The sequence below is a fragment of the Cupressus sempervirens genome, chromosome 4, assembly GCF_028749045.1.
Source record: "Cupressus sempervirens isolate cs-2001-9-10 chromosome 4, ASM2874904v1, whole genome shotgun sequence".
Taxonomy (NCBI): Eukaryota; Viridiplantae; Streptophyta; class Pinopsida; order Cupressales; family Cupressaceae; genus Cupressus; species Cupressus sempervirens.
The window spans coordinates 372204760-372218475 of NC_143121.1; the positions used below are offsets into that span (position 1 = coordinate 372204760).

Sequence of the window (13716 nt, forward strand, 5' to 3'; positions counted from 1 at the left end):
CTTTGCCCATATAGGACAACCGAAGACTTTGAAGTGTGTCACAATAGGTTTTCTATCACACCATGCCTCAAAAGGAGTTTTTCCATCTAAGGATGGATGAGGAGAATGATTAAGAATGTGAGTGGCACTTGAGATTGCTTTGACTTCTAATGATGGATCTAGAGACTTGGCATGAATCATGCAACTTGCCATAGACTTAAGAGTGTGAATCCTCAAAGCTGCAACATCTGTCTTATGTAGACTGAATGCTGGTGGAGTCTAAAGATTAATTCCCTCATGTCTACAAAAGTCCTTAAGTCTTCTGTTCACACCCATTTTTCCATTTTCCATTCTGAGTACTTTGATGGCTTTCCTGGATTTTCGTTCAACATGAGCCTTGAAGTCTAGAAACTTGTCCAACACTTCATTCTTGTTATGCAGAAAGTAGACCCAAGTGAACCTTGAAAAGTCATCAACAAATGTAAGTATGTAGCGACCCTGGCTAAATGCAAAAGGACCTACTAATACCATGTGAACCATCTGTAGAACACTAGTTGCTCTTGAAGACTTCCCTCTTTGTAACTTCCCTTCTGGATGCATATCCACTGAATCTGTTGAACACTCACCCTTAGAAAAGTTAATTTGAGGTAGATCTTTCACCATGTGGTATGTGCAAAGTTGCTGAAGATAGTGGTAGTCAAGATGACCATACCGCTCATGCCATAATTGCATGTTTGAATTGGATTGAGATAACAAGGCCTTTGAAGAAGACTTGGGTACAAAATGAGAGAAAGAGTACAACCTCTTGTGAACATTCACTTTCCCCACTACAACCAAGGAATCATCTTTAAGACTGTGCACCTGAACTAAGTCTGGATGGAACTCAACTCTATGTCCATCTCCAAGGTGAGTGATTTGGTAGATTGATAGGAGATTTGAACTTAGTTTTGGAACATAGAGAACCTCTTGAAACTCTCCATTTTCCATCTCCACGTTTCCTTTTCCTTCAACTTCCATTTTACTATCATTCCCCATGAAGATGTGTGGTACCTTTGAGTGATTCAATGAAGAAAAATCCTACTTTGAAGAACCCATATGATATGAGGCACCAGAGTCAAATATCCATTCCTTTAAAGAGTTTGCATTTGCCATGAATGCTTGCCCTTTGCCCTTTGAATTTGAAGAAGACCCTTTCTCCTTGTAAGCATTAGGCAATGGAACATTATGTTTCTTCATGATGTTGGTCAATTCTTCAATCTTTTTAAGATAACACTCATGCTCTTCATGACCCATTTTCTTGCAATAAGCACACTGCTTCTTCTCCTTATTGTTGTTGTCCTCTTTCTTGTTGGAATTTGAGGACTTTCCTCGTTGTTTAGATTGAGGTGTTGTCTTTTTTGCATCCTCATATTTTTCCTTCTTCCATTTCTTCTTACCCTTTCCTTTGTTTGAAGATTTGCAGCTGAATTTTGAGAACCCTCATTGTTGGCCACCAATGCTTTGGACTAAGGTGATTTGAGAATCCCCATTGATTTCACCTTATTTTCTTCATCATCCAACAGTTTTTCATATTCATCAAAGGTGACTTTCTTGTAGGCAGACCCTAAGGTAGTCTTTGAGGTGTTAAAAGAAGATACAAATGTGGAATACTCCTATGGCAGCTTACTATGGATGAGATAGATCAGTCTGTCATCTTTTATAGAACTCTTACAATCAATAAGCTTTGTCCTTAATTCATTCACCTTGATGATGAAGTCCTGTATGGAGTCATATGACTTAAGATCTAAGGATACAAGCTCATCTTCAATTTTGAACACATCCTCTTTAGACACTTTACCATAAAGGCTTTCAAGGGTATCCCAAGCTTCCTTGGATGTAGTACATTTCTTGATTTGATAAACAATTTTATCATCTACCCCCAAACATATATCACCAAGGGCTTTCCTATCCATGGATACCCAATTTGAAATATCACTTGCAAAAACATTATCACCTGCTGGTTTAGAAAGAGTACCATCTACATATTGTGAAACTCCATTATGCATTAAATGATACAACATTTTGATTGACCACAAAGCATAGTTATGAGGAGTTAATTTAGAAAATTTAAACTTGCCCATAATGCAAAAAAAGAAAGAAAAGTGTAGAAAAGAGAGAACACAACACCAAGAACACCCCCCCTTTTCACTAAATCAAGAAACCCCTCCAAAATAGATGCTTTGGGCACTTTATCAATAGTGCGATTACAATGGGCCACTTGCCAATTTTGGCCTTCATGGATTTCTGATTTTGCTTGTTACAACTTCTTAGTGGAGTACAAATCTAAAAATTTACAATGTGCTACAATTCTGAAGCATTACAAAGCAAAGAAAGGCCCTATTGCTGAAAGTGACAATTTTGTCTATGCAACACTACAATCTGATATCAAATCTAGAAAGCAGACGAAAAATACACAGTTTCAAAAAAAATAGAACCTATTTTCGACTCCAGATGTGCCCGTATAGAGCATTTGAAGTTGCAAAATGTAGGATTATCTAGGTACAATCGCCAAAAAATGCAAATTCTGAACAATCCATGCACCAAAAATAGAAAATAGCTACACCACTGAAAAATTTGAAAATTTTACCCAATTTCAAAAAAAAATTGCACCTGAATTGGAGTCCAAATGCGCGAGTTATGGCCTCTCAAAGTTGGACTGCAAAAACCAAAATCAATCTGGAGAGGGGTTGCTTCAGCGAATGATGGGGTTAAATTTGATGGTCATACGGTTGTCCCATCAGTTGTAAATTTCCTTAAATGACGTCCAAAGGAGTGTTAAATTTAAGGTCGCATATGGGATAATGTCAGTGACTCTAAGCCCTTAGATGATGTCACCGATGACTTCAGCAGTACAAAATCGTACAGATGGTATGAAAAAGATCCGCTTGCAGGGTGACATGTTATGCTGGCAAGGTGGCAAGATTGGCCATGTGGGCGCTAACTGGGTTACCAGGTAGCTTCAACAGACATGGCACGGTACAGTCACGAGCTAACTGGGCACCCAGTGTCATGTTGCGAGGGTATTTCATTGTGTGGAGGATGTGTTAGTCTGCATGTCACACGACTTGAACACTACATGCGCAAGATCATCTGGAACCAACAAATGGTTACCACGTGGCGGGAATATGGGTCGGGAGACTGCTGCCGTTGATTGCCGAGTTTGTGAATGGACGTGCACCACGTGTCCTGTCTTTGCGCAACACGTTGCCAAAATTTGTTTTGCGGTTGCCAAGATTGAGATTTGTGTGCTGGAGTTTAGGCTTTGTCAGCATTGCCAGAATATACTGCACGCGATTTCAGATGTTTTGGAATTAGTCCCACATTGGGTGGGCTAGTGCGAAACACGCTTTTTAAATAGAAACTCCCATGAAATCTTAAGTGAATACTAAGGTCACTGGAATAGATGTTAGCCAGTGCCGGACTATAATGTGTGTGCGCCTGAATTGAAATGCACAGGTACGACTTCTTGTAGATGATATAGCCGAATTTAAAAAGATGAAACCTTGCAAAATTAAATATCCACCAACTAAAATCACAGAGTCGAGCTAGGGTGTCACTGCCTGATTCGACTAAAAAAATTTCTCTACTAGGGCAATTTAAAAAATTTTAAAAATACCAAATCCGGAAATAAATTGTAGAGAACAAATAAATGTAGATTTGAACATTAAATAATCAGATCAAATAAAATGATCATACCCAATTGCAAATCGGGGCCTCCGAATTTCGATTTGCAAAATTTTTTTGCCTCACGATCAACTTTCACCAAATATAGGCAAATTTATAGTCGATCTTCACCAAATCAATGCTCCGGACGCAACGGTGAGGTCAAATCTGGCTCTCGATGCTCTCAATTTATGCGGATCCTTCGGATTCATGTCGAGGTGCTAAAGCATAAACAGTCTCGAATGGCTACGTGTAGAGAATCTCTCTCAACTCTGATACCATGTAAGAATTTGGCTTAGGCCAGAATTCACCCAAGAACTAAAGAACTCAACACAAGCACACAGTAGACCAAAATAGATAGAGTATGATCAGAATGACGATATTCATTCAATAACTGCTTGAGAGTACACTTAGGAGTGCTTGTATATAAAGGCCTCAGGAGAGCTTCTAGAATGCATAGAAGTTAGCAACATGATATGTCATACAACCAGACACATGTCCACTAGATATGGGTTATCCTCCATTAAGCATGAGATTAAGTGCGATGATGTGAGGATAAGTCTACAATGGTGTAGCACACAAATTAGTGGTGTAGACAACATATGCTAAATAAGGAGTGTGGATAACTGTGTTGTCGACATGACAACTCAGTGAATGATGCATACTCCTATGTTGTAGACACCATGTGCATAATTAGAGTTGCATAACTCAATGAGAATAAACAAACTCTTAAGTGTCTCACCTAAAATAATAATAAGATAATGCAAAATAATTAAATAATGCATTAACCTAAGTAAAACTTAAGTAAGTGTAATAAGTAAATACTTATTTACACCAACACATATGATACAACTATAAAAGTACACAATAAATCATACTATTCATAATGTAAGCGTTTTGTTAAGAGTATTACTTCACATCACAAATAAAAGATCCTTATAATCTTATTAAAAAATGATTATTATAAATGTTATATTATCTATCCAAAGATATTAAATACCCACTTAATCCCCAAATGATTTTCAAACCATTGTCATTGGACATCCCAGATATTAACCTAAATCCGTGAGATCCGTGAGTGGCGGGTCCCGCGTACATAACTAATTAAAAAAAATTCGTTCAAGTCTATCTGGATTTGATTAGCATCAACCGATTTCCTTCTGCAATGACAAACACAAATTACAAACAATAAAATCTAACCAGGGGAACAATTTTGAGCAAAAATATATAACTTATAAATTATCAATCATAAATATATGAAGCGTACATTCTAAATATAATAATTTTTTAACATGAGATAAGGAAAATATCGATTATAAGCTTTGGCTGGCCAAAAGATACACGTGGGAGATCTATATTTTATAAAGCTTATAGAATTCTTTCTTTCAATAGAATAAAGGCTATAAGAACTATATTCCGAAATGAATTTATAGAGTTTTTGGTCCCGTTAAAATATATATTTTAAATTAGAATGAGGGTATTTAATATAAGTTTTTAAATCTCAATTTTAAATATAATAAAACATTATATTATATTTTGACTTGTTTTCATTGTTTTAATGTGTAATTGAGTTTCTTATATTTTGTGTAGATTTCTTGGGAAATGCTTTCAGATTTGTTACATACTAAAGCTAAAATATAGAGATCATTTCAAAATGTAGTGAGAAATATATTTTCTATTGTTCTATTATTCATTCATTTTGACAATATTTTTGTTTTGTATAATTGATCCAATACTTAATCACAAATATCTTAATAATGATATGCTATTCCTAGCAATAAAGTTGCATAGTGGTAGTAATTACCAACTTGTTTTCTAAGTTTTAAATATACCAATAGGAAGCAATTAGACTAATAACTTTGCAATAGACTTTTAATTACCAAAATCTTATAGATACATGATAATTAAATCATAGAGTTGTTCATCCATTATCTTATCTATCTCAGATGCAAGAGGGAGAGATCTACAATAGAAGTAGCTATAGGAGTTCAACATTGTAAGAAAACCAATTGGTTCACATCGAAATCATGCTCGAGTACAAGACTAAATGATTTGAATTAATTGATTGGACTAGTCAGACATTACATTGTTGAATATATAATTCTTAGTCGATTGAAATAAATCATAGTTATTGATATTTCTACTCAACGAATTAAATATAATAATATTAAAAAAATTAATTAGATACAAGATAACCACTAATAAACTGAAAATATACACTACATTGATTCCAATTCGATAAATAATTTTAAAATATACATTACATTGCTTTAAAAAAATCAATTAAAAAATTAAACAGCACTTCATAATTTAAGGTATATATAATAATTCCTTATACACAAATATTTTTTTTGAAAACATCACCATTGGACATGTTGTACCTTGACCCCATGTCGGATTTATCCACGGGTAGCGGGTCCTCGTACGTAAACTAATCACGCCAACTCTACACGGCAATGCGATTTAAAACGTTTGATCTTATTCTGCATCGACCCCAATTTTGAAGTTTTGTGTCAAGTCACTGATTTAGTGATTAGCCTACTGACGAACATATGATCCAACGCAAATCGCATCCGCTTGTTTCTCAGAGCTGCAAGTCACGCTACACGTCGTCATCGTTATTTAATATGTAGAGAAATATTTTAACCCAACAGAGAAATATTTATCCCACTGCAATTCCAGTCGAGAAGAGTTACTTATTCATTCATTAACTACCCACCAGTAGGTTCCTTTAAAGGTTTCTAGAAACCTTTCGGTTACTCGTATATATATACGCACTGCGTGTAGGAGTTGAAGCACTGCTCAATTCACTTCGAGTTGTATAATGGAGATGAGTAAGATTAATTTCAGAGCTGCGGCAATTGCCCTCATTCTGGCCACGTGTATCGTGTGGACTGCTTCTGCGGGGAGCATAGCGATATACTGGGGCCAGAACGGCAACGAGGCCTCTCTTTCCCAAACCTGCGCCACCGGTGACTTCAAATTCGTCATCCTCGCTTTTCTGCCCGTGTTTGGCAACGGGCAGACCCCGCAGCTCAATCTGGCCGGCCACTGCGACCCTTCCTCTGGGGGCTGCACAAAGCTGAGCGCCGAAATTAAATCATGCCAGCAAAAGAACATTAAAGTTTTTCTTTCCTTGGGAGGAGGTGCTGGAAGCTATTCCATCGCCTCTGCTCAAGATGCACAGAACGTTGCAAACTATCTGTGGAACAATTATCTCGGCGGGAACTCTGCGTCGCGGCCTCTTGGCGACGCCGTTTTAGACGGAATTGACTTCGACATCGAGGCGACGACTCAACACTGGGACGATCTGGCGAGAGCGGTGTCGGCGCTTTCTTCCCGCGGAGGGAAGAAGGTGTTGCTGAGCGCCGCCCCGCAGTGCCCTTTCCCCGACGCCGATGTTGGACAGGCCCTGCAGACGGGGCTGTTTGACTTCATTTGGATTCAGTTCTACAACAACCCGCCTTGTCAATACGCCAATGGAGGCGCTTCTCTGGTGAGCGCGTGGAAGCAGTGGACGAGCTCCATTCCCAAAACGACCAGTTTCTTTCTGGGGCTCCCTGCTGCCTCTTCAGCCGCAGGTAGTGGCTTCATCCCCGCGGGTACTCTCAAGTCGAATGTGCTGCCTCAGTTGAAGAAGTTACCCAAGTACGCGGGAGTCATGCTCTGGTCCAAATTCTACGACGAACAGACTCAGTACAGCTCCTCTATCAAAGGCTCTGTCTGAGATCAGATGTGCTAATTATTGTTGGTGAATTTGTATGTCCCCTTGTTGAATAATATAACTCGAGTAGCTTGCTGTGTGTATTTAGATTGGTAATGCTCGAGTTTTTATTAATATGTTGGCGCCGTAACTAGTTTCCCCATGATATTGTATCGAATATTGCTGCTTTTCTAGAGAACTTTTGCATTCTTGATGTAGATTTCACATGCATGTGAAGTACTTGTGTCATCTTCTAGAATATATTATTCAAGATCTTTATTATTGTTATTTAATGAGGTATTTTTAAAGCCTTTTGTAAATATGTGTGATTATTTTGATCCATGCTATCATGAAGTTTTGCTAATAGTTTCGGCGAGCTCCGTCACGTATAATGGTTGAATTAAGAATGGAAATTAAAACCTGAAACAAAATATGGGTTGTCCATTCTGAGGTAAAATTAAAATCATTAAAAGTAAAAATAAAGTGACAGCAATGGAATCAAACATTTAAAGTATGTTAAAAATGAATAAGAAAAACAATTCAAACTTATTTTTAATATTTTTTGTTTTTTTAATGTTTTAACAAAGAATATAAATCATCGAAGCCTAGATCAGAAGGCTGGAAGAAGGTATTCTGAGGAGGAATTGAAGAAAGTCGTTGGGGGAGAGCGACTCAAAAATTCAAGGGCTGGTGCAGAAGCTGATTACTGGTAAAGGTGAAGCGGATACAAAGGACATTAAGCTCAGGGTGCACTTGATTTGAGAGGACAAAGGGTATCAAGAGAAAGCCATGGGAGGACTGGTAGAAGAACAAGGGGTAAAATCAACACGAAGATACCAACTACAGTGCTTAAGTGCATAGAGGAGGAACTGGAGGTAGCTGAGATGGAAGCGGCTAAGCTTCTTAAGGAGCTGGCCTAGCTCTGGTTCTTGTTAGCTTTTGTGTTTTGTTTTTGTAGTCTGGTCTATCTGTTTATCTTTGGTTTTAGGAAGTTGAAAATTACAATGTTTTATCTTTTGCCAACATAGTCTTAATTTTGGAGTTGATCATTATATTTTGTATTTTGATACTTCTCGTTTAGGATCTTTATAAAATCTGTTTTTACCTTAATTCAAAAATGAAGAATATAAATCATCTCAAAGCGAAAAATAGCTTTCACATAAGAGACTCAAATAAGGATCTGAAATAATATTGAATGTATGTGACTTAGATTTTTACTTCTTTCACTTGCAAATACATTGTGCAAGTGAAAGTAAAAATTCAAATTAGTTGCAAAGAAATAGTGCAGAGAATTAAATGAAAATAGAATAATATAAGAGATATTGATGAACATGGTAAACTTTTGACAAATCATTAAAGAAAATTATATCAATGTGACAAGGCGACTTTTATTGCTCAATTAAAATAATTATAATTATTTTATAATTAAAGATTAAAATTTTAGCATTTTCATAACTAAACGAAAAGAATCAAACATCTAAATTATTTAAAAATGAACAAAACAAAGCAAATGAAAGCTCTTTTTTTTAATAATATTTTATTTATCAAACACACATGCTCTTATGAAAAATTTAAACTAGCTCCAAGTCAAATTACTTCATGTATATGAAAGAGTCACAAAATAAGAGATCTCAAATATTATTCGATGTGTGTAATATGTTTCTTTTTCTTGGGAAATATTATACAATATTATCGTATATGATGAGCTTATCAAGATGATTATACCTTTGTCATCTTTATAGGCTTATGATTTTCTTAATGGTGTAAAAAAAAAAAAAAAAAAAAATTTGAATTTTATAGATTATTTTTTTATGCTATTAATCATGCTATTGAAATGAGCTTAATCAATCACTTAAAACCATGATCGCCAAGCAATGTACACATGTAGGCATTCCCTTTATCTGAAGTGTGGTGAAGAGGAGTCCTCTCACTTTCATTTGTAGCATTCACAAGCACATGTATAGATTTATCATCACATCTCCTTATAAAAACTTTCGCAATCTATGCCTCCATGTATATAAATGTACCATTATGTCCTTCAAATGCACAGTGTAGGGTGTCATACTTTTTTCACCTTGAGAAGTTAGTAAAGTACCATAGTCAAGAAGCAACTCACCAATACATGAATTTCCTTTCTCTAAACTAGTTTGAATAGAAATACTCCCTCTTTCATATGTGGAATTCACAAGAACATTTATTACTTCTCTCATCACACCCAAAAAGAAAAGTTTGAGGAACCTCTATCGCCACTTTTATATCCTAAAATTTTGCAACTTAATATGCAAAATTATTTCATTTCTTCAATTTATGATTGCATACTATCTTTCATGCCAAACACCACATTTTAATAGTGTGTTTTATAAGTTGAAAAATTCATTTTAACCATGCTATTGCATTGCATTTTCTAAGAATGATTTTTAGGTCAATTTAGTTTGATTTTTATTTGTTGATTTAATGATCAATGGGGTTTGGTTTGTTTGAGGTTTATTCTTCTTAAAGGAAGCATTCTTCCATGAAGATTAAAGACATTCTCAAAGTACTCTCTATTTAACAATTGTCCAATTTAAAGAAATTAGTACTCTTTTATCATCTAATATCTTAGATTGAAGATTTACCATCATTTATTTTTATGTAGGCCCTTTTCTAGTTTAGTAGTGGTACTTGTAAAATTTAGGACACACAAATTTATTATATTTATTTTTTCTATTTCTAAAGCTTCATATCTACCTTTAAAATGCCAAATATAAGTATACAATTAGTTGTGCAAAGTCACAATTTGAAGATATTTTATTATGGATTAGATTGTATTTAATATAGCTTAATCTTATATAGAATCTTAAGTTCATTTTCATATGACTTTAACAAAAATCATAGCTATTTATTGAATGAGTTTAATTAAAGGCTAATACTACATAGTTATTACATTTTGATAACTTTCTAAATAATGAACTTAAAAAAAGACTCACAATTAATTCTTAATATTACTTCTAATGATTCCTAAAGGAGTTGCATAAAACCACATTCAATTTGGAAAATTCTAGTTTTAAGGAACATCAATTATAGAGAGACTATGCCCTACAAATGAAATTATATGATACATAAGATCATATGCCAAATTCCAAGGATAATCATAATGCATCATGGATTTGTCTAATGCACATAATTTTCTCTTCTTTATATACATTTTAAAACTATAAATAAGTTTTTTTTTCATATAAAAGATAATATATAAAAAATATTGTATAAATATATTTATATTATATTATATGCCAAATTGCATATTTATTTTTAAAAATATAAAAATAATTTAATTTAGATTAGTGTTTTGTATGCATAGAACACATACACATTTAACAAAAGGAATAGAAAATGTACAAGTATTATTACTATAAATATTTTCAACAAAAAAATAAAATTTGTAAAAAGATATAAATTTTTATATTATTATTAAAAGATAATATACAAGCTTGCACAATTTACAATAAATATTTATATAAATTTATCTTCAAAATTTTAAATATATTATATATAAATTTAAAATTACAAATAAATATAACTTTTCATCGAAGTGTTTTTATTGTTTTTTTAACTTGTATGGATGAGAGTTCATTTATTAGGGGTTAGACTTTTCAAAATAATAATAATTAAGTACTTGACCTTTAGGGTCTCATTTATTGTATTATTCTTCATGATGACGTGAATTTTGTAAGTCAATATTGGCATGCATCATCTCAATTTTAGGTAATGAAATAAATGAAAAATAATATAAATTTTATTATATAAATGTCTAAATGATGATAGAAGAGGCTTTCCTATTAATAATAGGACCAACGATAGTTGATGAATGATTCACGTAGGTGTGGGATAGAATAAGATGATATACATCAAGTGAGCCATAAATAAATGAGGGAAGTGGATAACTATTTAATTGTGGCAAACTGGCTTATTCATATTTTCATGGTAATGTGAAGTGTGATAGGAGGAGTAATGGTAAAGAAAGAACCATAAATGTAGGATAAGTTAATGTATTAGAAATTATTTATGATATATACTTACCTTTGAGAACTCTCTTCAAATATTTATTGTTATCAAACAAATTACAAATTGTATCCACTAATTATTTAGTACTAGCAGTTGCATTTTTATGTACGTGCAATGATTAGCCAATAGTTGGCATTTATTTCAATGGCTAAAATACCTATATAATTATGTTTTCATTTTATTGACTACATAAGGTGGAGGTGTGGGTGATTTGGCTAGGTTGTTCAACATGATGTTGTCATTTATATGACAACATATAAGTCATGTGAAGTGAACAAGTCATAAGGATAAATAATTGGGTTGTATGGAAAAATCATTATATAACTTTGTCTGTACGGATTGTACTAACATGTGCTCTTGCAAAAATCACCTTCATAGTCTCTCTATCTATACTTAACTCCGCATGTGTCAATATTTCTTCTATGAACCATGATGAAAAATCTAAGTGTTTTGTCAAATGAACTATATAATACTTTGATGAAAGAGATACCCTAAAGGACATTTATGAATATGATAAATAATACATTGCAAAGTTGAAAGACAAGATAGCTTATCTTAAGTCCTAGAAATATTCTAAATATTATATCAAGGATATTGAAGATGTTTCAAGATTGAAGAAAGAAAATGAGGTCCTAAACCATGAACTTAAGATTACTAATATGAAGTTGACCTTAAAGGATGATGATAGTAAAGTTGAGTCAAATTCCAAAGATGAAAAGTGTAGATCTAAGATCCAATCTTACCAAAGTAACATTTGAGCTTGAGTCTACAAATTTGTTGTTGAAGTTGATGAAAGATCAACCCCATAGCTCCCATGAATAACCTGCATGCAAACACCTATCATAGAAAGAGAGGAGAAAAAGCTATGGAGGTTGAAATTCCAAGATCCATAGATGAGACATTATTGATGAGAAAAAAAGAGATTGCTATTATCAAAAGTGAATTAGCGAATTACAAAGAGATCAATCCTTATAAAAGGAGATCAATACCCTAATGGGTAACAAACCTAGGTTGCATGGTAATAATTAATTATTATATGCCCAAATTTTAATGAAGTAAAATAGAGATAATAAGTGACTTAATAATTAAATCAATATGACTTAAATAACAATAAAAAACTTTATTACTCTAACACCCCCCTTAAGATAAATTTAGGAAGTAGCTAAGAACCTAGAAACTACTACTTAAAGTAGAATAGGGTCCTAACAACAAGGCCTAATGAGGTACCCAAGCGCAACCAAATCTCTGAAAAGAGGAGAAATAAATAAAAAACCATGTGGGGAAAACCCTACTCCAAAAGGAGATGGAAATAATGCTGAAAAGAACTAGTGAAGGACTAAAAAAGCCTCCAAACTAGGGAATATCCCAGAAAATAGGAACAAAAGGTGACCATGAAGAACACCATTGAAGCATGAAGCTACAAAAACTATTAAAGTATTGATCTAAAGAACCTCCACTATATAGAACATGACTAGGTAGAGAAGACTAAGTCTGAAGAGCTGATCAATCAAATATGGAGGTATCTTCATGGCCTCCAAAAATAGGAATCAAAGAATGTCTATATGGTAAATGATCCATCTCATTGAAATGCACAAGTATCGAGCCACTACAAATGCCTAGTACATAGGATCAAATACTAAATACACATCTCACTCCATCAAACCAAGAAAGAAATAGAACCAACATAACTCCCCTATAATTCTAAGAGGTAAGACACGAACACTGAAAGTGAATGCAATATCTCTTGTAGAAAGAAGAACCATGAATGTTGAGAGTGCAAAAGAAGTACAAACACCTATAATGGCATGTGTCATTGACACATTATTACACTAATTTTGTGGGAGGAGAACTCACTTGACAAAGGAAGATGGCAAAAATAGCCAACATGAAACCCCCCAAGGAACTTTATAATGTAGTGTGAATACAACAAAATACAAAGATGTGCAAGATCCTAAAATGCAATAGAGTGACACTTTCTTTCAATGCATTTACAAAAATATTACAACAGGATGTCAACAAAGATCAAAAGAGACATAAAGATGATACAAGAGATAGTACAACCCATGCCAATTCATCTTAATTAACAACACCAATCCCTAGACCTAAAACAAACAAGATATCCACCTGTCATGTCCCCAATTTTCGGTGGCAGTATGATTAATTAATTTGATTAACTTGGTTGTCCAAAATAATGAATATTTTATGAGGACGACTAATTAATCATTTTAATTAAATAAATAAATGATATTAAGTTAATTACTTATAAAGTTATCAAATAAATAAATATTAAA

At 33.8% G+C, this 13716-nt stretch overlaps 1 protein-coding gene across 1 annotated transcript; it reads left to right on the forward strand.

Moving 5' to 3' along the window:
* The first annotated feature begins 6401 nt into the window (after positions 1–6401).
* LOC149561615 (acidic endochitinase-like) lies at positions 6402–7677 on the forward strand. Its single transcript, XM_089823817.1, has one exon. The coding sequence runs from the start codon at positions 6506–6508 to the stop codon at positions 7406–7408; it is 903 nt and encodes a 300-aa protein (XP_089679943.1). The 5' UTR covers positions 6402–6505; the 3' UTR covers positions 7409–7677.
* Positions 7678–13716: the final 6039 nt, after the last annotated feature.

Excerpts from the sequence above, each read along its gene's own strand:
- LOC149561615 (XM_089823817.1), top strand. The coding sequence starts at position 6,506 with ATGGAGATGAGTAAGATTAATTTCAGAGCTGCGGCAATTGCCCTCATT.